Source organism: Pelodiscus sinensis, chromosome 23, assembly GCF_049634645.1.
Source record: "Pelodiscus sinensis isolate JC-2024 chromosome 23, ASM4963464v1, whole genome shotgun sequence".
In the NCBI taxonomy this organism is placed as follows: Eukaryota; Metazoa; Chordata; order Testudines; family Trionychidae; genus Pelodiscus; species Pelodiscus sinensis.
The window spans coordinates 16,381,780-16,407,489 of NC_134733.1; the positions used below are offsets into that span (position 1 = coordinate 16,381,780).

The 25,710-nt window shown below is 48.5% G+C and overlaps 1 protein-coding gene across 1 annotated transcript in view; it reads right to left on the minus strand.

Moving 5' to 3' along the window:
• ACAP3 (ArfGAP with coiled-coil, ankyrin repeat and PH domains 3) overlaps positions 1 to 25,710 on the minus strand; it is a 212,763-nt gene that overhangs the window by 41,175 nt on the left and 145,878 nt on the right. Inside the window, exons 8-10 of the mRNA XM_075906591.1 lie at positions 23,346 to 23,441; positions 21,915 to 21,989; positions 301 to 413 (exon numbers count right to left, since the gene is read on the minus strand). Coding sequence (XP_075762706.1) covers positions 301 to 413; positions 21,915 to 21,989; positions 23,346 to 23,441 — 284 coding nt within the window. The remainder of the gene's footprint in view (positions 1 to 300; positions 414 to 21,914; positions 21,990 to 23,345; positions 23,442 to 25,710) is intronic.

The following is a 25,710-nucleotide window of genomic DNA, read 5'->3' on the forward strand; positions in this document are numbered from 1 at the left end:
AATCTTCCCTCCCACAAAATACATAGTGTTTACTGAGCCGAACCCTTTCTGTCTAGAACACACCAGCATCACTGGACCCTTCCTACATTAAGTGACTTCACAAGCTCAGCTCAAAAGGAGTTAAGTGATGCTGCACTGACAGACCAACCTTCCTACGCTGTGTGGGTCGGGAGCTGATGAGGCCTCTTCTGCAAAAATACGTGCTCAGAGATATCACAAAGGCAGTGAGTGTGCAGAGGGTCTGAAGAGGCCTTCAGAGCCCTTACCCAGTTATCCACTGGGCTGCACATTGCTACTTACCGATTCCATGTTTTGAAAGCATTGCTTGCTCTCTTGAAGAGGTACCCTTCCATCACCACGCCATTGGGGGCATCGACATTAAATTCCACCTTGGAGTCATCATAGGAGAAGTCCTGCAGATGGAAACATGTTGAGAAAACACATCTGGGGCTGCGGGTGCCACTCAGTGCTTGTCACTATAGTGATGGGGATGACCCTGGTAAAAATACTCAGATAAAGTGAATCAAAAAACAGGACTATGTAGCACTTTAAAGACTAACAAGATGGCTTATTAGGTGATGAGCTTTCGTGGGCCAGACCCACTTCCTCAGATCAAATAGTGGAAGAAAATTGTCACAACCATATATACCAAAGGATACAATTAAAAAAATGAACACATATGAAAAGGACAAATCAAATTTCAGGACAGAAAAGGGATGGGGGGGAAGGTAAATGTCTGTGAGCTAATGATATTAGAGGTGATAATTGGGGAAGCTATCTTTGTAATGGGTAAGGTAATTAGATTCTTTATTCAAACTCAGGCGTAAAGTGTCAAATTTAAGCATTAATGACAGTTCAGAGGATTCTCTTTCATTTCTATCAGATAAAGTGTGAACCCATAACACCAAAGCAGCACATCGGTGTCAGAACCATGAGCATCTCCAGTAGGAAAACGTGAACTTGTCTAAGAAGGCTCTGTAGCTCTGAGCTTATTTAAAGCTGCCTTCCCCCCACTGAATACCATGTTCTAATCCATGATTAGGTAACAAGAAAAAATAAGTTGGCTGGTCTCAGCCTGTGTTGTCAGTGGAGGCTGGTTTGCCTCTTGAAAGTACATCCCCTTTTGGAAGTAACACTCATGATGGCCAGATTCTGGACCAGAGGCTTAAAGCACAGAGGGGGTTGTAGGTCAGACTCAGGTGTGATGGCAATGCAGAGTAGTGTTCCAGGCCTGGCACAGCTGAACACATCAGCTGGTGGAACACTGGCAGATCTAGACCCGGACAGTAAGAGCAGAGAGTGCTGGCGGTCAGGAGTGGAGTACACGGGCGGAGCTGTGTTAAGCATTAGCCCGGGAACAGCTGAGGTGGTGCAGGATAGAAGACGCCCTCAAGAAGCTTGCTCTGTCTGGTTTCATTTAGTGATCTCTGTCTCTCACTGTCCTGGCTATTAACATTCCTCTCCACAGTGTTTTGGCTTGTCTTATGGCTTGAGAAAGTGTTCACAAATTCACTTAGTTTGGGCATTTCCCACCTCACTATTCTGGGGGGTGAGGGGGGCTGGAATCAGAGTGACACTTCACTGTCGCATCAAATTCTTCCAGTTTCCTGGCACAGACGTTTATCAGTCACGTTTAGGCAAAATAAGACCTTTTTGGAAGATAGTACTAAGTGATTTGGTTTTTTTATAAAAAGGTCGCTGCCTTCTGCTGGGCATATTTTCATACAACACCCCAGAAAAACTAAACCAGTAGAATCCTCTATCGCACACAACATTCCTGCAACGCCTTGCCTTAGCAGGCCGCAGCAATAATGGAGAGCCATTCATTATGCTCCCGGCCAGTATCCTTAGCTTTTCTAGTCTTAGTAATGTGCATGCAGTTAACCGCTGCTTCTGCTCCAGTGAAAGCTGTGGCTACACGAGCAGCCAGGGAGAGATCATGTGGGTAGCTTGGTAACTTGATGGCTGAAAATGTCCAACCTCAGGTGCAATCTCATTCATCATGCAGTCAGGAATCGGGGCAATCGGTGGTGTTTCCAGGAGGGAGGAAAGAAATCACCAATCCTGTTTCCAGTTAGCCACTTATTCACCTGGCAAACAGATTGCCAATCACATCCATCTCTGTCTCTCTCTGTCTCTCTCTCTCTATCTCTCTCTCTCACTTCCTGGGTTTGGCATTGCTGTGCCAGTCAGCATCCGTGGATTGTGGTGCATGTGGGCAAACAACAGTAACTATTCCCAGAAAACTCTCATGGAATTCTGCTACCAGCATAGGGCAGTATCTTCTGCCTAATAGAAACCAGATCCTGAATTACTTCCTACCCTAAAAGCGGCGAGGGGTCCTGTGGCACCTTATAGACTAACTGAAGTGTAGGAGCATAAGCTTTCGTACATGCATCTGACGAAGTGGGTCTTTGCCCACGAAAGCTTATGCTCCTACACTTCAGTTAGTCTATAAGGTGCCACAGGACTCCTCGCCGCTTTTGCAGATTCAGACTAACACGGCCACCCCTCTGATACTTCCCACCCTAAGCAGTTTTCTGCAAGCTGCCTTCACCATTATGAAGTCCTCTGTATCCAGCTTCTGCTAGTATGACATGATCCAGAGAAAGGTACAACATGGTCCTATGGCAGGAAGTTAAAGCCAGGGAAATTCAGGCTGGGAATAAGGCATTCATTTTTAATGGTGAGAGCAATTAACCATTGCAGCAATTTACGAAGGGCCATGATGGGTTCTCCATCACTGGCTATTTTTAAATCAAGATGGGATTTTTTATTTTTAAAGCTCTGCTCTTGAAATTTTTGGGGGGGAAGTTCTCTGATCTCGGCTATACAGCAAGTCAGACTAGAGGATCATAATGGTCCCTTCTAGCCTTGGAATCCATCAATGTATGCTCTTGGGCATAAATATTTCTCTCCGCGCTGCTAGATTCAAGAGGCCCAACCATACTACAGTAAAAAGCAACACCATTAACTTAAGTGCCTTTACCAGCTCAGTGCATGGAGACTCTAGTAATGCTGTGTTACTAGGCAACTCGCACTTCGGTCTCATTAGGATGAGTTATTTCCATGTTCAGAGATGCCAGCTTGCCGGAGAGGTATCATAATAATAAGAACAATACTGATGGAGGAGGAGATATAATGGGATGAGACTGAGTCATTTCTTGTAAAGACAGCATGATGCCCAATTAGCCAGGAGAGGCTATGCTGTAAGCCTCTCACTTAATGGGGGTCCACTCAGCCCCAAATTCACTTACCAGAAAGGGGGTATATGGTCTTCTTTGTGGATGCTTTTTATGTAGCCTCCCAAAAAGAGAGACAAGGGATTCTGATCTCACTTCAAGCCATCTACCAGCTTTAGTGGAATTACGCCAGAAAGATACTTGCAGAAATGAGGTCAGAATCTGGCCTTTTCATTTAGGCTACGTCTACACTGGCATGAATTTCTGAAAATGCTGTTAACGGAAAAGTTTTCGTTAAAAGCATTTTCGGAAAAGCGCGTCTAGATTGTCAGGATGCTTTTCCGCAAAAGCACTTTTTGCAGAAAAGCGTCCGTGGCTAATCTAGACTTTTTCACGATCGGGGCTTTTTTGCGGAAAACAGTACTATGCTGTTTACACTGGCCCTTTTGCGCAAAAGTCTTTCGGAAAAAGACTTTTGCCCGAACGGGAGCAGCATAGTTTTTCCGGAAAAGCACTGATGATTTTACATGACATCGTCAGTGCTTTTCCGGAAATTCAGGCGGCCAGTGTAGACAGCTGGCAAGTTTTTCCACAAAAGCAGATGATTTTGCGGAAAAACTTGCCAGTCTAGACACAGCCTTAGTGTAAACACTGAGAGCCAGCAATCAACAGCTCCTTTCCAAAATGAATGACAACAATAGGGCATGAGATTTCCTGTGGTCAACAGTAAGCAAATATCTACCCAGCAATTCCGTTATTTCGAAATAATTTCAAAATAACGGTCGGCTTATTCCGACTTCTGTAAACCTCATTCTACGAAGACTAACGCCTATTCCAAAATAGCTATTTCGAAATAAGGCATGCGTATACGCTCCACTTCTGCTACTTCAAAATAGCCCCTCACCAGGGCCGTTCTAAGTTATTTCTTCTGGGGCTCTAAATCGAGATAGCACGTCTACATTAGAGAAGACTGCCCCGGACTCATTTTGAGGCTTCCCTGCAGTGTAGATGTGCTATTTCGAAATAAGCTATTTCGGAATAACTATTCCAGAATAGCTTATTCCGAAATAACTGTGCAGTGTAGACATACCCTAAAAGTCCTCATTTGCCCCCAATCCCATTTGGCTACCGCAGCTCTTGAACTGTGTTCAAACATCAGGGTGTGGCACAGCAAATGTGCAAAAACAACACCATCTCCCCCGACCTACAATGGATGCAATAAGCCCAGTTGGACTTTCCAACCATAGATGGAGTGAGACGAAAATCACCTTTCTGCCTCGTAAACCGAGTGGCTTTCCCTTCCAATCACACTCTGAAGGGTTTGATGGAACAAGACAAGGGGATTGCACGCTCGCTTCCTCTCCAGCCTCTGCTGCTTTGCCATCTCTTACACGTCACTGCACAAGTTATGGATGGAGACTCAGCTTGATTTTAATAAGCCGCCTTTTGTCAGAACCTTAACATCACTGCAGTGCAAGAACCCGAAAGAAAGCTGGTTTTGGTTTTAATGCTGGTTTACTATATCTATCTCATGGCCTTGTGCAGCGAACACTGGCCTAGGCCCAGGAGAGCTGGACTCCAGGCCTGGCTCTGCCATAGGCCAGCTGGGTGACCTTGGGCAAATCACTTTGCCGCTCTGTGCCTCAGTTTCTCCATATGTAAAAGGAGAATGATGATTCTGAGTTCTTTTGTAAAATGCATTGAGATCTATTGATTACAAGCGAGCTACTCATTAATTTAGCCATCCATGTGTTTTATCGTTATTCATCCATATAGAGTGAGTGTCATTCAGTAATGACAAATGCATTGGGTTCTGAATGCATTGGGTCTGGCTACAAGTGTCCACGCAATAGTAAGGTACCCTCTGTGTTTTGGAGCACACAATGTTAAAATAAAGCCACCCTCAGACACAAGAAATAAGATCCACATTTCCTCCATCATCTGTTCTCTTTCCTTTCATGCCGCTTCAATAAATCACATCGATCCTACCCCTCTGTGCCCCTTCTCCCTGCCCCATCACTTTGAATTTACACCCCAGGCTGCCTGGGAACGGAGGGCCTTTTAGAAATGACATCACAATGGTTTCCATGGGAGCATATTGAATGCCAATGAAGCAATGACAATGAGGTAACAGATTCCAAGAGAGGGATGTGAAAAAGGCCTAGACGTGGATACTTTCAAACTGGCGAGTGGGAAGGGGGGAAAAACCCCACACAGACACGATCTTGTACACAGGGGCATTGAAAAAAAAAGTCAAAGGTTCTTTCAAGGGCTGGTCCTTTAAGAAGCTGCTTATCTATCTCCACAGTGACTCCTGGCACTGGCTATGGCAGAGGCATTTGTCCAGTTGCTTATGTGGAGCCAGCCATGCATGGTGAGAAGGAGACAGATCAAATTCAATAAACTTCCTGATAAAGTGAATAGCTGCAACAGGAGATGTGGAGACGCCCTCCACGCCCTGTAACCAATGGAGGGTCATCTTCAAAGGACAGAGCACTGTCCATGGGCCTCTGGAAACTACCTACTATAGTTGGGGACTCTTGCTTACACCCCCATCACATAGGTCTAACTTTGTCCTGAAGGGGGCGCCACATGAGCGAATGGAGATTATGGTGCTGCTCTCTGCTACCATCACATTCCTCGCTCCCGTTCTGGTATTCAGTCTGCTACCTCGTCCCCACTCCAACGGACTCTAATAACTAATATGCTTTCATGCTTTGTACAGCACAGCTGGCAATAGACAGCTCTGGTTTTGTATAAACCCTGGTTATTAGCAAATCCTGTTGCATATGCTATTTCTGATGAATAGCAATTAGGATAATGGAAGACACACGGAGGTCTATGTACAGGCTGCGTGTGCATCGCCTCTGAGGGGACAGAAAGGTGTTATGCAAAATTGCTTTCTCAATGAGCAAAGCTTTCAGTTATACTCTGTTTAACAATTATATAGACTTTACTGGACACACACAAACATGCACATGTGTCTCTGTGTATAATGTACACTATATGAAAATAAATGCAATGTGAGACCTGTTTGGCTATGTTCTCTCTCTCTCTCTGTGTGTGTGTGTGTGTGTGTGTGTGTGTGTGTGTGTGTGTGTGTGTGTGTACACATTTCCCTATGCATAAATCCACACACATTTTACATATGCACAGAATATAAGTACATACTCTACTAGTACATATGAATATTCAAGCACTTTCTATACATGATCACTTATATGCCTAAGCGTGTAGATTGTATATACACTGTGAGCCCATGTGCACACACAGGTTCTAAGGGGAAACCCTGATACACACATTCTCATACACTATGCACAAACACATGTTTGATGGCTAGATCTGGAAAAGTCCAATTTACAGCCCTTTTGTTTCTCTCATTATGTAATGATAACTGCTCGCCCTGCTCTTGGAGGTGATGCATGGGGACCATTCTCTGTGTCTTTGTCACACCAGCAGACCTCAACAAATCCACCCTTAGCAAATAATCATCCAGAACTAACTAATCTATCACACCAGCAAGCAGGGAGACCTGGTCCTTCATGCCCCTCAAAGTTCTCTTGCTCCCAAATGGAGAGTGCTCCCCGAACTTCCTACCCCAGCCAAGCCTCTCCCCCCACTCCCCTCCATTTGAAAAGCGCCTTACCAAGAGGTACTCAAGCCTGCCGAAAATCTTCATGCTGCCCGTTGCAGGGAAAGAGTTCTGCTGATCTAGCCGAGTGAGCACGGAGCTTCTGTGCGCGCCTCTCCTCTCGAGCCCTCTCTACAACAGCATCTCTGTGAGGCACCGTGGGATGGGAGCGAAGGCAAGGTCTTTTTTTTCCCTCCTCTCCTCCCCACCCCTCCCACTCTTTTTTGGGTGGCTGCGAGCACCGCTCCTGTCAAAGCAGGAACGCTGCGCGAAGGAAGCGTGCCAGACTCTAGGGACCACCTGCCTGCCCCCTCCTCCTGCCTCTCATTCACCATCCATCAGCTTAGAGAGCAAGGGCTAATTATCATACAGCTGTCACCGTGGGACAGAGGGGCCTGGAGGGGAGCCAGCAAAGCCAGAGCAAAGTTGACAGGAGGATGCTCCGCTGATGCCCCTTGGCCTCTCAGCCGAGCGGCTCTTCAAAGAGATTGGCATGCTTTTGACAGGAGCGACTTCCTACTGAGACCAGCCCATACATGGGACTCTCTCCCAAGGAACACGGAGCCCTCCTTGGCGGATGACGCCACTCATGCTCCACTGGGGTTGGGGTGTATTGGCGGGATGTAAGTGCCATATGGCCAACGGGTGTCTTATTTACCATTGCTACTAAATCAGGCAAGACCTGACACTCACTGCTCCCTTCCCACCCACATGCACAAAGCCGTGTACCAGGCTAGGAGAAGAATCAATGGGCTCCTATGGAACGTCTCATTTTCTTCAAATGGCTGGAGGTGAAAGAAGGGCTCGGCAAGGCAAGGAGGTGGGAGAGGATGGACTCACGGTTAAAGCACAGAAGGAATCAAGAGACCCGAGCTCCGTTCCTTGCTCAGCCAGAGATTCCGAGTATTCCAGGCAGGACGGTCTGTGCCTCAGTTTCCCTGCCAGTAACCTGGAGCTGTCACTGACTGTTCCCGGCTACACATGGGCGTTGCGGGGTGGTTTGAGATCCCCACGTGGAGGGCACTAGAGGAGGACCAGCTATTACTTAATAATATTTATGTATTTAACTCCAGCTATGGCCGGAGGTGATTTGCCGCGTCCCCTCAAACCATGCCCCTGGCAGCAGATAAGCCTGTGTGTTAGCCTGAGAGAGAAATTTGGTGTTTACTTTTGATGCTCTTATCTCCTTACTACTATGTGTGAACAAAGGCCAAAGACACTGTGTGTACGTGGTTTCTGCCTGGCCAGATGGGGCTGTGGGTAGGATAATGGGAGCAACTAAAAAGAGCTAACTTGTTACTAGGCATGATGGGAGTGCAATATATCAGCAGGCGCTGAAAAGCTACTTGGCTCCTCTCTCGAGCCAAGTTCAAGCAACCAGTTAGGGGGAGGCACTAAAAGCCAAGGAAAAGCCAGGCCTTGTCTAAAACACAGCCTCACTCCTTCCCACTCCCGTGGGACCCACAGGGGATGAGGACCCCAGACTCACGACCCCCCAAAAGGGAACAGGACCGTAAGTTGCAAGGGGTGGGATGAGGGGTATGTGCAGCAGGGGTGTCTGGGCCAGCTAAGAAGCAGGAATTAGGAACGGGGAACCGGGACGTAGGCCGGGCTCTGCGGCGTCAGCGCTGGGAAAGGGGACGTGGGTAAATGCTCGGCGGTGTCAGAACTGGGAACTGAATCGTAGGAGGCAGGCTCTGCCGGCATGTAGAACTAGGGATATGCTGCCCCCGATAAACACCCCAAAGCCTGCACAATGGACTTCTGCTCTGCTTTCTGACTGCATGGCCCTCTACCGCCAGCCATGCTCATCACTTCAAAGTGACGGCCGGGGCGCCAAGCTTTCCTATGTCAGAGGGGCAATGCCTGGTTATTAGCTTAAATCAGCGATGGGCAGCCTAGGCTAGTGAGGGGGCCAAATGAGCGGGTTCTTTCCTCTCACTGGGCCACAAGTTTGTCGGAAACAAGATGGTCTCCCGGGACAGGGCAGCTTTGCTCACTGTGCTTGCATGCCGAGAATACGAGGGGAGGTGCCAATGGAACAGTAGCCGCACTTTGATTGGATGCAGAGGGAGCACACGGCTCTCGCAATCAATGCTGTGTGTGATCAGCATGCACCTCACTTCCCGGGCCCTGGCTCTACGTGTGTGTCACTTTAGTAACACCAGGAGGAAAAAACCTACCTGGATGAAAACCAGCAGAATCTGGCAACCCTGCATGTAGCCAACAAGAACAAAATGTCTTTTGGGCCACACATAGAACCCTGATGGACCACTGGGTGCTCACCACTGGTTTAAACGTTATCCCTTTTCTCGTCAGTCCTTCCCTAAAGCTGTCCCAGACCCATGTATGTCAATGGCTTTTAAAAAGACATCCCTCTGTTTTTCTCCCCCTAAATATCCCTCTCTGCAACTTTCAAATGTCAGCCAGGGAGTGTGATCATTCTGCGCTGTTGGGTCTAACAGGAAATCAACAAACTCGTTTCACTTGTGGTTTAAGACAAATTTGAACAGGAGTCTCCAAAAGAGCTGTGCCAGAGCAGTAACATAATGTATCACCGTGCTCTGCAGCCACACTTTAAATACCATGTTACTTTCCCCCACCTGTACATGGCTGTGCACTCCGTAAATGCAGAATGATCCAGAAGCTCCATGTTAAAACCTTGCCCCCCTCTTTTCTCCTGATTGGCAGATGATTTTAGAAAGGTTTGCTCCAAATCATAACAATTCCGGTCCCCTCCTCTACCTCCTTCGAATTTTATTGGCGTCCCTTCTGTTTAAGCAAACAGCAAATGGGACTCATTTGAGTTTTGGGGATGGAGGCAAGGAGCACAGAGAATCCAGTTGTTAAGATAACAAAGGCAGCTTGAAATGATGGCTACACTGGGGATACACACAAAAGGTGACAGATGTCTCTCAAGACAGCAGGGGCGGAGGGAGGGATAAGAAAAGGACACTTGAATAACAATGCAGAGGAAAACAACCCAGCTGTATTTCAATTTTTTCCTCCTTGGCTGAATTTCTCTTACTTCATTTAAAAAACAAACAAGCAAACAACCCTCAATCCAAACAGCAGCTCCTCCTAGCAAACGGATTCCCAGTGGCCTGCATTCCCCCCATCGCAAACCTGACAAGGGGTAATTCAATTAGCAAGGCATCATCAGAAGAGTCATCCTCTGGGCAGGACCCAAAGTGCAATATTTCAAACGGGAATCTCTCTCCCTGGGGTTTTGCCAACACCAGGGCCATGTTGTTTGGGGAGATGCTGTGATGGGGCAAAATAGATTCCTGCCTGGTCTCTCCAAGGGAAAAGGCAGTTGTGGGTCCTCGTAACACAACAGGAGAGTGGGTATTAAGGGGGGGTGGAATCTTTATCTCACATTTATTACAATCACTGTTGCAGTGGTCAGAGGCATTAATATCTCAGCTCATATTTTCCCATGATTCCATGCCTAACCCACGAATATAGCAGCCAGCCACACAGGTTAAGACATGCACAATTGACAACTTCCTCCAACAATATCAGTTTTCAACCAGCGAAATCAGAGTTCGCCACAAAAGGGAGGATCGTTGTCTCCACTCTACACACAGGGAAACTGAAGCACTGAGCTGGCCAAGGGATTTGCTCAGGATATAGCAATGAGTGGCAGAACTGGGACTAAAACCCCTTTCTCCTGAAGTGCCGGTCCTCACGCTCTCTTTGCTGGGCCATGTTGTTTCCTGATCTGCTCCACAGGGATCGCAGCGCACCTAATACAGACCAGGCTAATCTCACCTGACTCTGGCATCTGGACACTTCTTACTCCCGCCCCCGGATAGCTATAGCCTCCAGAGAGACGCTGGGTCCTTCAAACAGGGCATATGCTCACCACGCACGGGTGGCTTTGAAAACAAAATTCCTGCCTGGCTTCAATGACCACTGGTCCAGGGGTTAGGTTTGGCCCAGGATAGACCTCCAGGTGCAGGTCCAGAATTCAGGGCTGTTCAGACCTATGGTTTGCTTTGTGTCCATCTCTGGACGTTGGACCAAATCCTCCGCTGCTGTAAAGGAATGTGGCTATGTTGGCTTTAGGGGCACTAGGCTGATTTGCACCCCGTACCCTACAGCAGCTGGAAGTGAAATGCTCCCAGCTCTGAGCTCGATTGTGGCTGTCTAACTTTCCCAGGGCCATGTGGGTAGGGAAGCACGGTAAAGAGGAGCGCTGTTTATTGATAAGTACAGTAACTCCCTTCTTCTGATATACCAGTACATCTAGTGATCCCTCCCCACTGCCATTTCCACTCCAATGCATCTGACAAAGTGGGTCTCCCCCACAAAAGCTTATGCCCAATTAAATCTGTTAGGGTATGTCTACACTACCCTCCTAGTTCGAACTAGGAGGGTAATGTAGGCATACCGCACTTGCAAATGAAGCCCGGGATTTGAATTTCCCGGGCTTCATTTGCATAAGTGGGGAGCCGCCATTTTCGAGGTGTACCGGTAGTTCGGAATAGGAAGCCTAGTCTGAACTACCTAGTTCGAGCCCCGTGTAGCCGCGCTGCACGGGGTTCGAACCAGCGGGGTTTTAAAAATGGCGGCTCCCCGCTTATGCAAATGAAGCCCGGGAAATTCAAATCCCGGGCTTCATTTGCAAGTGCGGTATGCCTACATTACCCCGCTAGTTCGAACTAGCGGGGTAGTGTAGACATACCCTTAGTCTCTAAGGGCACGTCTAGACTTGCTTTCACTTTTGAAAGAAGATATGCAAATTTGGCACGAATTTGCATATCTTCTTCCGATCGCTTTTTCGAAAGAGGTTTTTTCAAAAAAGAAAGTAGTCTAGACGCGGTTCTTTCGAGAAAAAAAACTTTTTCGAAAGAACCGTTCTTCCTAAAAAAATGAGGTTTACACGGTTTTTTTGAAAAAGAGGTTTTTTTCTTGAAAGAACCATGTCTAGACTACTTTCTTTTTCGAAAGAACCTCTTTTGCCACAAATTCGTGCCAAATTTGCATATTTTCTTTTGAAAGCGAAAGCAAGTCTAGACGTGCCCTAAGGCTACGTCCACACTGCAACATGTTTCAGGATATCAGAGTATCCTGGAATAGCTATCCCACATCTTGACAGTAAGCCTGTTATTTTAGGCTCGCTATTCTCACATCCCTGTGAACTTCATTCCATGAGGAGTCAGGGACATTTTGGAATAGCGGGTTATTTCGAAATAAGATCAAAATAAGATACGTAATTTGCTTAGCTCAAGTTACATATCTTATTTCGAACAGTGCAGTGTAGATGTAGCCTAAGGTGCCACAGGGCTCCTTGTGGTGGTTGCAGATACAGACTAACATGGCTCCCCCGCTGAGGCTGTTCATAAGGATCCCCATCTAGTACAATTGCTCCTCTGCTTTCTCCAAGTCTGACCCCGAATCGTTCCTCTGTCCTTCCCTGCTGGTCTGGTGAGTAGAGCAGCTTTGTATGAAACGGTTTGTTGCAAATGCAGTGCATTAGAGAGACTCTCTCCCGTTCTCTCCGATGAAGTCATCACTCCCGTTCAAACCCCCCAGGGGACAGGCGGCTCACAAATGGATTTCTCTCCCCTCTGCCTCCCTCCTGAGGGCAATTAGGCTAAGGGAGCATATGCACACACTACTACGCAGGAAACACTTGTCCGTAGTCTTCCAATGTGTTTGCACTTTGATTTCATAAGGCATGACAGTCCCCTGAGAGAGCATTACCCGCCCCAAAAAAGCACCATGAAAGCACGGCTCAATTTTTTCCCTGCAGAGGAACATCAGTCTGCATCAGAGCCCAGATACGTGTGATCTTATCAACGAATTCTGTACCCTGCACAGATGCTTTCTCTCTGCCTTCTATCCTGAACGTCAGTGGTTCTTGCACATCGCATCTGTCAGAGCATCGCATGCGCTGTGGCGAAATAAGAGGTGAAGTGGTTTCTGGGTCCGACTCTACACTGTGCAATGTGGCTTGTCAGCAGTTCTGAGCAGTGGATGACTACCCTGGGCATGTTTTTCTCTTGACGTGATTTACAAAGAAAAACAAAGCAGGGCTGGACTAACATTATAAAACCCAAACCTGGCGTTCCAACACCCCAGCATTCAGGACTGCTGCTAGGAATCAACAAAGCAGAATTGGCGTCTGGATCCAGCCTGGAGAAGTTCAGGATCTATAGTTGCAGATTGGCCCAATCACAATTGAAAGGCAGGCACAGCTGGATTTCATCACACAACAACATGGAACTGAATGTATTTCACACAGGCAAATCAGTTTCTCGGGTGTGGATTTGTGTGGGAGTTTCACACCTTTGCCATTTCAATTTCAGAGTCAAGTTTCAGCAGCCCTCCAAACCTACGGTTTACCTGGTTTCTGGCAGAAACGAGGCAGGAGCTGGAGCTGCACATTTTAAATCCAGTTCCCAACTTTCCTGGGAGCCGAGACATGTTTGGATCTGGGGGTTTGGTTCAGCCCATTACAGTGAAGGGCTCAGCTGAAATGCCTAGATCTGAGATTTAGAAAGTTCTTCTAAACTTTCCCTTGGGCAAGTGACATCTGCACACGGCCTGGTTTTTTCCCCGGGAGTTTGTGCTACCTGTTGTCCTGTCTTTGGCTTGGCAATGATAGCTGGTGCGCAAGGACACCTGTCAGGGTGCACTTTGTGCGATTCTGAGTTATTGGCATGACGAGCATGACTAGCTCTCCCAGCCCATCCACCAACAAGCTTCACAATGAAAGCTTGTGTAATTTGGAAACCATGCAACAGATTCAATCGAATTGTCAGATTCCTCTCTCGGGATGTCGCCTTTGCCTTGCTATTCAGCCATTCAATTGCAGATTATCTGGCTTTAAAGCCAGTTACCTAATCTCATCAGAAAAGGTTCCTAATTCCTTGGCCTCACTGTTGTTGTCATCTCCTACTGGAAAGGACCTAAATGGATCAGAATAGAAAAGCCTCAATAGATCATCTGTCTGCCCCCAGGAGATAGCATGGGCTGCTGCCAAATGGATGGCACAACCCAAGCGGATGGCCCGACATACGCTCTGCCGTCAGCGTGCCATGGGAGCACCACAAGGGTCACTATGTTGGCAGGTGCTAGGACCAAGCGTTCAGGACCAAGCTGACTGGCAGCCTCCGCACAGCCGTGGACGTTCACGGTCAGCCACCTACAGCAGAGGGAGGGATCCCACTGCTGAGTTTAAGTGGATGTAACTCAGGGTTTGTATCCTCATGTCCTTCCTGGCTAACAAGCTGAGAGGTGCCATGCATCTTGCCCCAGCGGTGCAAAATCATAACCCCTCTAACATATGCACACATGTGGTTACCAAATCAAAGAGGCTACGTCTACACTGGCATGATTTTCCGGAAATGCTTTTAACGGAAAAGTTTTCCGTTAAAAGCATTTTTGGAAAAGCACATCTAGATTGACAGGACGCTTTTTCCGCAAAAGCACTTTCTGCGGAAAAGCGTCCGTGGCCAATCTAGACGCGCTTTTGCGCAAAAAAGCCCCGATCGCCATTTTCGCAATCGGGGCTTTTTTGCGGAAAACAAATCTCTGCTGTCTACACTGGACCTTTTGCGCAAAAGTTTTTCGCAAAAAAGACTTTTGCCCAAACGGGAGCAGCATAGTATTTCCGCAAAAGCACTGACAATCTTACATGAGATCGTCGGTGCTTTTGCAGAAATTCAAGCAGCCAGTGTAGACAGCTGGCAAGTTTTTCCAGAAAAGCGGCTGATTTTCCGGAAAAAGTGGCCAGTCTAGACACAGCCAGAAGGTCCCATCAGACAGCCGCAGGTCCCTTAATGCTTGGCATGAAGGGGATGGGAGCAGGTATTGAACGTCTGCGCTCCAACAAAACAAACAGCAGATAAGCTAGCTCCAGCCTCCCATGCTGGTCCATCTGGTGGTTTGCAGAACTCTTCCTGTCCTGTGTCGATAGAGCTAAAGTCACCAGGTTTAGGCGATGGAGCTACGGTGCAGCAGCACCTGCTATGACTAACTGATCAGTGGAGAAGTGGAGAAGACTCTTTATCATTCAGTCCATTCAGCAATGGCCTCCTAGCTGCTGAATCCCACAGCTGAGCGTGTTCTTGGTGGGAATCACACGTATGCCCCCGGACTGCATTTCAGCTAACGCCTCCACCGCCTCTGGTTTTCCCTCTGGAAACATTCAGGCTACATCTAGACTGCAGATTTTTTTGTGCAAAAACTTGCGGAGCATTCACACCTCAAGCGAGTTTTTGTGTAAAAAAATCGACAGAACGGAGGGGGTTTTGCGCAAGAGTTATTCCTCTTTCTACGAGGAATAACTCCTTTTGGCGCAAGCGCTCTCACGCAAAAAAATGTGAGGGAAGTGGAACTGCCTCTTTTTGAGCAAAAAACCTCTATCAAAAAAAGCACAGGTGCCCTGGTGGCCATTCTGTGAATACCTATCAGGGCTTTCTTTCAAGAGAGCGTCCATGCAGTGTGGATGCTCTCTTGCGCAAGAAGCCTGTAGTCTAGACATAGCCTCAGTGAGCAAAGGTAAAATGAACAGGAGGAAGTGTCCATGGTGCTGAGAAAAAGCAACCCAAGCTAGGGGGAGCAGTGCATTGCGCCTAGTGAACCTGCTCCGCTGCACCGTGTGCCCCACGCCAAGGACAAAGGAGCACTGGCTGGATCTAAGAGGAACGTGGGTATGAGCTCTCCAAGTATTGCCTACCCAGCTCCACCCTTATACCTCACACCCGACTAGCCCCACCACCCGCCCTTCCAGTTCTGAGGCCCCTTGCAGCTCTGGCAATGCACCTTACTGCTGAGTTATAAACTCCCCTGTGATTCCAGGCCCGCAGCTCTGCCATTCCCAACCTGCAGCATTCCCTGGTCTGCTGGTCCTGGCCCTTGCCTGGCTCTGCCCATGCACTTTGAGTCTGAATTTTGTAAAGGACTTAGGTGCCTGCAGATGGGGACAGATGTGTAGTGGGATTTTTGAAAGCATTTAGGGTTCCCAGGGGAGTTAGGCACCTTGGACCTATTGAAAACCCCACTAGGTGTCTTCATGTATCTTTGGGTACCTGGATATTTTCAAAAATCTGGCCCAGCCATCCTCATTTGCAGAATTTCTTGCTATTCTACTTCCACTGCTTAGTCAACACATTTCAGTCTCAATCCACAGAGCCTCTGGAACTGGGCCTGTCTTGGGTTCAGACTGCCAGTCCTCTTGTATGCTACATGACAGTTTTGTTATGTGAAGGAAAACCCACAGGGGATTAGGATGAAACCACCAAAATCAGTTGCAGTTGAGTGTGGGACTTAGTTCCCCAGAGATGACAGGTGAGTGCGTTAAAGGATCCAGCCAGAATCCCGTGCCATTGCCAGTGTAGATCTACAGGCAGGGTTCATGGGAGTTCAAGTGTAGCCAAGCACAACTCCTTCTAAGAAACAGAGCTCACAAAGGGAAGAGCCAAGCTCTCACATGCAGGAATGTGGCTGTACTCACCTGCAGGAGGGTCTGGAGGGGACACAGGTCAGCGGTGGGTGATGAAAGAGAAAAGAAGAAAAGGCACATTACTTAACACTTCCCAAGTGATGAAGTGCAAAATCAATCCCCAGCGAAACCCCTCCAGGTTTAGCAGCCAGGTTTTCCAGGAGCCACCGGCCAGCTCAGAATTAGCTCAAAATGTCCGGGCCCCTCCAAATCTTGTATTTCTGCTGGCAGACAGCAGCTGCATACTGAAGTCAGCTAGTGTAACATCTCAATGCCTGATGTGCCTGGGAAAACTGGTACTGTGGGCCAGTGGGGACGTGCGTGTGTAGTTCTGGCTTGCAAATTGAGGAGGCAGGAGTGCAGCTGCCTCTTGAATGTCCAGGAATAGCACAAGAGAACAGCATTTTATTGGCTCTTCCACAGATGAACTGAATGGCGAGTTAGAGGCTGTCAGTAGGGATGTTACCAGTTAACTGATTAAGCGGGATCCCAAGCATGAGGGGACTGGCTTCTGCCAGAGGGCTACTTCAGCCCCACGGGAGTTGGGAGCCGGCCCCTTCCCTCCCTCGCACTTGGGGCTGCCAGCTGCCACTGTTGGCCCCTCCATGCGGGGGAGAGGGGGGCAAAGGAGGCAGGGAGAGGGCCAACAGCAGGAGCCAGCAGCCCCAAGCATGGGGGTGGGGGAGGACTGGCTCCCACCCCCCATGTAGCTGGAGTAGCCCTCTGCCCATGGCGGGCTGTGCATGGGGCTGCTCCCGGGTACCAGTTAACCAGTAACCAATAAGCATCACCCAGTAAGGGCGATGCTTACTGGGTACTCAGTGAACCAGTTACCTGTTCACATCCCTCGCTATCAGTGCAGCAACTGGAATTCACTCAGCAACAGGCCATGTTCAAACCCATGCTAGAAAAGGAGGGGATGTCGGGGCCAGACACCTGGGTTATCCCTTACCGTTTACACACACTGCTGCAGGATCTTTAATTTTTGCCAGAGAAGACCTCCGTTTAGCCTCTCCTCCCTGCTCATGCAGGCCTTCCCTCCGCTCCTACTGCCCTGGGAACTGGTTATCCAACTCTGGGGGGTTAGCTTTGAATCCCCTGGATGTGAGCCCAGAGTCAAGAACTCGTTCGGCTGCAATTCCCAGTGGACTGCTCCACAGCAGCCAGTAGAATTGGACCAGTTTGACCAGCTGAGGGTTTGCCCTCCAGTGACTTGCTCTGGATGTGGGGGATGGGCAGGAGCAGAATATGGCACTTAGGAGCCAGGCCAAGGCAGGGAGGTGATAGTGGCTTCACTGGCCGAATCCAGGGGCTCCACACTAGCTCCTCGGCCACCACTTCAACGGGGAGTAGAGTGGGGCTCCGGATCGTTTCAAGCGCATGGAGCATGTGCATCCCTTCAAGTCAGTCCTGCTCCGGGTCAGTGAGAAACGCAACAGGCCTCTCTGGGCAAAGCCTGATCTTTGCTTTGGCAGCCAAATGCAGGAATCCCCCTCCTCCTCCCCAGCGGCCGACGACCAAACTGCCCTCGACAACCAAACTGTCCTCCCCCTCCCAGCCTGTCAATCCACTTCCTCGCTCATCAATATGAAATCAGTCTTGGGCTTTGCCTGGGTCTCAGTTGGGCATTTCCTTTCACTCAGCTCCAGGAAACGCAACCTAAGCAGCCTATGTAGGCCCTAGAGAGGAGAGAGTGACGCAGACCCCATTGACTTCCCTCCCACAACTCAGCAAGAGGCTTAACATTAACAGTCCATAGGAAATAGCCGATTTGTGGTATGAAAAGATCCTAGAGTGATTCCACAAGGAGACAGGTTACACATGTGGCATGATTGTTTCTGCAGCCATGCCCCATAGGACTAAGAATATGGGAATGGCCAGACTGGGTCAGACCAAAGGTCCATCCAGCCCAGTGTTCTGTCTACCGACAGTGGCCAATACCAGGTGCCCCAAAGGGAATGAACAGAACAGGGAATCATCAAGGGATCCCTCCCCGGTTGCCCATTCCCAGCTTCTGACAGAGGCTAGGGAAACCATCCCTGCCCACCCTGGCTAATAGCAATTGATGGACCTATCCTCCATGAATGTATCTAGCTCTTTTTCAAACCCTGTTAAAGTCCTGGCCTTCACAACATCCTCTGGCAGGGAGTTCCACAGGTTGACTATGAATTGTGTGAAGAAATTCCTCCTTTTGTTTGTTTTAAACCTGTTGCCTATTAAGATGTTCAAAATATGTGGTCTTAGCATATCTTAGAAGCTAAATAGGGATCACCTGAGAGAAGTGTCCAGGGAAAACAAGGGGGCTATTTCTACACTATGCATTTTGCTGGAAGAGGCATTGCAAATGAAGCACGGATTAGCATTTTCTCACACTTCATTTGTATAATCTCTTCCGGTCAGTTTTTGCAGAAGAGATTTTTGCACAAAAACAAGCAGTGTAGACATTTCCTTTCTGCACCTGTTAATGTTAGAAAATGTTAATCCACACTTCATTTGCATTGCCTCTTCCGGTAAAACACATAATGTAGACATAGCCAGACTGTGGTGTCAGTAATTCACTCTTCCTTTTTCATCAGTACTGAACCACTGCTCCAGCAGAGATCTAAGAGGGATCTATGTGGTATGACATGTGCTGTTAATTTAGCCATAGGCATTCTTTCCTTTGGCTCACTAATAGATGAAAGGATGCTGACTTATTCTTCATCGTTATGTTAATTGTTTTCTTTTCCATTGGGGAAAATGGTTTGCATAACTGATCATGCATAAGATTAATGATCATAAAATTGAAGGTCTACTGGAGCACCACAAATTTTCCCCCCCAAATTCTTCTCTAACTGAAAAGGTTACCCATCCCACAGCTGCCCTTTTGATGGAAAAGGCAAATCTCACTGAAAAGGAGGTTTCCCTTCGATTATAATGGTCAAGACACAGGGCATATTCCAGGGGTTAGTAGCGGGCTGGAAAAGTTGATGGCCTGGGAAGCAGTCCTTTTTGGTTTTTATTCAGGCATACCCTGGGCCATGATCATTATTGTGATTATAAACCAGGCAGGAGACAATAAAGTGGGAAGCCTATTAACAATTCCTTTGTAACATGTGAGCAATGAGCAGACAAGGGGAAAATTGTTGGTGAATAAACCACGATGAAAAAGAAATCAGGCCTAATTTATTTGATGGATATTCTTTGACCACCTACAGAGCAGGAAAATATATATATTTACAAATAAGTGATTTGACAAGGAAGGGACAAAATTCTTCAGATAAACTTTTTGGGGCTGATTTTCAAGGCTTGGCTACGCAGCCACGTTCAGACTATGAGGGCATGAACTGCTGCATATATCAAAGGGCCGTGCAGTAATTTCCACACACCCCCCTTCAGAGGTGCCACTAGTGTGAACTAAAAGGGACCTAGTTCGTGGTAACATCGTGCCAGCCTGAGCCCATACATATACTGAGATATTTTTACAGCTATGGTGTGAGCCCAAGACTGGAGAACAGTGACTCGCTCCAGATTTCTGCTTGCCACGCAGACACACCCTCAGTGTATGATCTTGGGGGAGTCGCTCCAGCTCCCCGGATTTCAATTTGCGCAGTGTCAGAACTGGATGACTAGTACCGATGTCTCAGAGAGCCTTTGTCAGGAGCTACTGATCATTGTTTGTGAAGCCCTTGGAGATCCTCAGGCAGAGAGGGCGTGGAAAGGGCCTCTAATAAGGCCATTTTTAATGGCTCTATATGGAAGGGTCATTTATTCATCCCAGTAGCCTACACATCCACCCATCCCCAGACATTCCCTCTCTAATCATGCTGCAAAAGGCAATTTGGTCTCTCCCCCACCTGAACCTATCGGGCCTCCGTTTACATAGCTTTGCTCTGCTCATCCACAGAGGGCTGCAGCAGGGATCGCTGGTCACAGAGCAGGCTGGGTGTCTGGTTCTTCTCTAGCTAAGAATTCATTCTGTGGGGAAAAGAGGCGCCTTTCTCAGCTCCCTCCACTTAACCCATTAACCTAACTCACAGGGGTGTGGTCTCCGTGTGAATGAAGAAACGGACCAGTCCCCAGGGAACAAATGGCTCCATCCATTCATCCATCTGCTGGCTGAGTTAAAAGGGGGCGCTGACCATCTGGCGGACCTGGGCACTCAGGCGTGTGGCTGCCTCCTGGGGAAAGGTGGAGGGGGCGCCGGCTGGCCAGATGCAAGAGCAGACTGACAGGTTTCAGGAGGGATGAGCTGCTGTAGCTGCAGCCGCTGGGGCTCACCAGATGCTTTGTCCAGCTTGTGAGGGCAGGGAGGGGAGAAGAGGAAAGAGAGGGAATGGATCGAGACAAGGGAAGGCAAGTGGAAAATCCACTGGTCTGCTCTAACTGCTCTCCAAGCCAAACCGAGGTTCCCAGATATTGCTGCAATATCCCAGCCTTACATGACACTGTTTTCACATGGGGCCTCATGACAAAAACATGCTCTGGAAATAACCCCCTATGCTCGAGGACCTCCAAGTGTGTCACAGACATTAACCAATGGAGCCTCACAACCGCCCAGAGAAGTAGAGCAGCCTCACACAGAGGGGGAAACTGAGGCATGGGAAGGTTTAATATTTGCCCGGGGGTAGTGTGGGCCCAGAACCTGGGAGACCGGACTCATGATCCCTCTGGTTCTAATCACTAGACATTGCTCCCATTCTGTAAAGCAGAAGAGTGCCCACTGGGAAGGGATCCCCTCGCAGCTGCATCCAAACCCAGCTCCGGAACATGGGAGCAGAGAGGGTGTCATGATCATGAGGGTTAGCCAGCAGCCTGGGAACTGAGGGGTTAACCTTACTTAAGCCAGGTAGGGTTGGCCAATAGGAATGCAGGCAGGAATTTCAAACTGGGACAAAGGAATTTTTGGTTTCTCTCTCCTTTGCCTCTGGGGCAGTTTTTCTCTCCAGCTACTGAGGGAGTCAGACAGAATGTCTCTCTCCAAGAATAGACTCTTCACTCTTCTGTAAGTAGGGTAAAGTTTAGATAAATCCATTAGGTTTTATTGTTTTATGGTTTGGAAAACTGGATCTGATGTCTGTGCATTTAAAATGGGGTTTTCTCTCTTTTGTTAACTAAGTTCTAGGCCTATGGTATGGTTCCCCCATAAGTATATTACTTTGTGACTTTTCCATCTAGTCATGATGCTTGCAACAGGAATATTGTGGTGATAATAAAAGGTCTTTCTCTTTTCTTTTATTAACCCTGTATTGGTTAATTTTTGTGTCCTGGATTTTACTTTAGGGGTGAGATTTCCCAAGTGATCTCCCCCCTGGTTTTCTTATCATTACTTGGGTGGTGGCAGCAGAGTTTTTATCCCCAAAATCTAGGTTGTTAAGATTTTGGGGGGAAGTTTTTTTACCAAAGCCTGGAAAGATAAGGTTTTGGGGTACTTTTGCAGGCCCCCATTTCTGCATTTATCATACCAGAGTTGGGAAGGAGCTATGACAGAGGGTTAAAAGCCATGCGGCGGGTAACCCTGCTGCAGGGCCATTCCATTCACATTGTGAGCTTCTCTTGCCGCAGCCCCCCTTCTGGGAGGCTGAGGTGCTGCTACCCGCTCAGCTCTCCTTGCTGCCGGAACACCATGTCCTGTCACCCTAGCCCGCAGCCCCTGGGGACTCACCCTCTGCTGTATCAGCGCGTGCTTGTGCTCCATCTCCCGCTTCTCCACCGCCGAGTCAATCACCAGCTGGTCCAGCTGAAGACATGGAGGAGAAAACCAGAGAGAAAATTCAGGGAGATGGTTTCCTTCCTGTGCCCCCAGCCACCTCTCCCGCTTCCCCTGCTCTGGGCTCATGCCCAGCCCTGCCAATGCCTATGGCCTCGTGAGGGATGTGCATTTCCTCGGTTCCAAAGAGGCTGCATTTGGGAGAGCGTTGTGGGCTGGGGGAGCAGTTAGCTTTCCACCACTGGGACCTCCTCCCAGAGAACAGGATACGGTATGATGCTCTGTCACCAGTGTTCCCTGTAAGCTGGGCGCTTGTGCGGGCCGCTCAGGAGACTTCAGATGCTGCCCAGCTGAACAGGAGGGCGCCCACAGCTAGGTTTTGTTTCTAGTGGTGGTGCACATTTGCACATGCCTCAGTGCACATAAAATTTATTCTGCACATGGATGGAAAAATTAGAGGGATCATTGTCACCACCCTGATTATGGGGGCTTCTTAGGCACTGAGGGTATGTCTACACTACCCCGCTAGTTCGAACTAGCGGGGTAATGTATGCATACCGCACTTGCTAATGAAGCCCGGGATTTGAATTTCCCGGGCTTCATTAGCATAAGCAGGGAGCCGCCATTTTTAAATCCCCGCTGCTTCGAACCCCGTGCAGCGCGGCTACACGGGGCTCGAACTAGGTAGTTCGGACTAGGTTCCTATTCCGAACTACCGTTACTGAGGTGTACCGGTAGTTCGGAATAGGCACCCTAGTCCGAACTACCTAGTTCGAGCCCCGTGTAGCCGCGCTGCACGGGGTTCGAAGCAGCGGGGATTTAAAAATGGCGGCTCCCCGCTTATGCTAATGAAGTCCGGGAAATTCAAATCCCGGGCTTCATTAGCAAGTGCGGTATGCATACATTACCCCGCTAGTTCGAACTAGCGGGGTAGTGTAGACATACCCTGAGGCTTGTTCCTAGGGCACATATCCATCTTCTATGCATCAGGTACTGTGAACTCCCAGCTCCCTCCCAGCATGCACTGGGCTCAGTATGAGAGTAGGGACAGAATCTGGTCAAGAATCTGGAGGGAATATCTCCAGCCCAGTCCCTAAACTTCAGCAAGAAAGATGCAATACAACCCCCTGCTCCCCCAGGATGCCTTCTGTCTGGGAGGGCTGCACAGCCATGGATGGACCATAGGGCTCTTGCTTGGCCCAGCGAGCAGAAGATGCCCAGAAACAGCCGACTTGTTTAGTTCCAGTTGAACTCCCGAATCCCCACGCTAGCCATGCTCTGGGCAAACACATTTTCCAGAGCATTCCTGTCCTGAAGCTCAAAGCTTTGACAGGGAAGCGATCACCGCAGGGAAATGGCAAACAGAACCAAGCCCAGATCCCTCACCTCGGTGGCTAGCTTCTTCATGTAGGGATCCAGTTCATGGAGGAGGCTGTAGCCCTGCTGGAAAAAGGTGTACTGGGCGTGCATGAAGGACAGCATCTGGGCATGGGAAACAAGGCACATGGTCAGAACAGAAGCGGAGCCATTGGGACGGGAAGGGGAGATTATGCCGGGCACCCACTCATCCCCCTAGAATATCTGCCTCAGTGTCAGCCTAGGAAAACAGCCTGAGCAGACGCAATTCTCTCTAAAGGAGCTCTCTAGCAACCCCTTCCTTTTCCAGGGCCGAATGAACCCCCCTTGTCATTTCATTGCCTTCTGTAGGGTGACACCAGGGATGATGCTAGTGTGGGGGGGGAGTTCTCCTCCATGCTGCTCACGGTGAAGGAGCTAACCCCCCTGTTGTCAGGTCACTGAGGCTATGTCTACACTGCCCCTCTCTTGCAGAAAAACATATGCAAATGAGGCTAAGCGTGGAATATCGCCGCACCTCATTTGCATAATTCATGAGGCTCCGTTTTTGCGTAAGAGGCTTTTGCACAAAAAGGATCCATCTACCCGGCTCCTTTTTGCGCAAAAACCTCCTCTTGCACAAGAGCCATTTGTCCGTATTTTCTTCCGGAAGAACGGCTTTTGTGCAAGAGGGGTTTTTGCGCAAAAAAGGAGCTGTCTCTGCACAAAAACCTCTTGTGCAAAAACGAAGTCTTGTTAATTATGCAAATGAGGCACAGTGATATTCCACGCTTAGCCTCATTTGCTTATGTTTTTCTACAAGCGAGGGGCAGTGTAGACATAGCCTAACAGAGTAGGGTCAGGATTTACGGCCGTGGTGGGCAGACAGCTCTCTGGCTCTGTTGATGATGATAACCAGAAGGCTGCTTGCGTGGGTGCTCAATGACATAACCCCAATGACCACAGCAGACCCCGAGAGGGCCCCCGAAGACCATACATCAGATAAGGATCAAAGCTGCCCAGCCAGGTTTATTGTTAAGTGAAGTACAGTCATAGCTGTCACTAGATTGTACTGAATCAGTACACACATGTACTTACAACAGTGGCCCCAGCACAACCAGTGGGACATTCCCACTGCTCCCTCCCCACCCCCAGCTGGACAAAGACTATCCCCCCAAGACACCACTTTATATTCAGGTACAAATAAGTTACACATCACTCCTTGTGTGTCAGATTGCCACCCTCTGATGCGACTTAGATACCACCCATCGCCCTGGACCGCGTGGTGTGATTAGCTCATCTCTATCCATCATGCTGTCATTTTAGACCCTTTCCTGAACCTGGGTCTGTATCCTTGGGGAGTGGGTACCAAGGTCTTTTTTAATGAGCTGGTGGTACCGTGTGCTTTCAACTTATACCCAGTACCAATTACTGTTTTACAGTCAGTACCTAGCACCAACTACTGTTCTATACCTCGTCCTATTACCAATTAGTATTTTGCTCTCTCCGGCCTGTTTGTGCCAAGTGAACCTGACTCTTGCTCACAGCTTAGCTTTGCTTTATGTTAGGCATGTTTTGTCCATTGTTAGCTAGGCCTCAAGCCTCAGACTAGGCCTGTGCTGCATGGGCTTATGTTTTAGGCCCTCATATTACTACACCCTCATGTCCAGAATAACACACTCTTGTGGTACAGTCACTGGGCTAGGACTCAGATGTTGTTTCTATTCCTGGCTCTGCTACCGAGTTGCTATGCAACCCTGGATGAGTCATTTGATCGCTCTGTAAAATGGGAATGATAAGACGGCCCTGCCACCGAGAGGGGCTGTGAGGACACTGCCCCATCTGTGAAGTGATCAGATAGGCTACGTCTACAGACTACATCCCTTTGTCGGCAGAGGGATGTAAATGAAGCACTTCGAAAGTGCAAATGAAGCTGGGATTTAAATATCCCACGCTTCATTTGCATAATCATGTAATGGCGCTCTTTCGAAAAAGCACTATTATGAAATTGAAAGCGCAATCTAAACACGGTTCTTTCGAAAACGGGGTGCTTTTTCGAAAGATCCTGTAAACCTCATTTTTTGAGGTTTACAGGATCTTTCGAAAAAGGCTTCTATTTTTGAAAGAATCGTGACTAGGCCGCAGTTTCAATTTCGAAATAGCACTTTTTCAAAAGAGCGCTATTACATGATTATGCAAATGAAGCACAGAATATTTAAATCCTGGCTTGATTTGCACTTTCGAAGAGCTTCATTTACATCCCTCTGCCGACAGAGGGATGTAGTCTAGACCTAGCCATACTGCGGGGATAGTGGCCTTATAAGTAGCTAGGCAGAACATACTCATGCATATTTCTAGCCCATTCATATCTCCCCCCTCAGGCTCAATGACATCACATCTCTGCAGACATCACCAC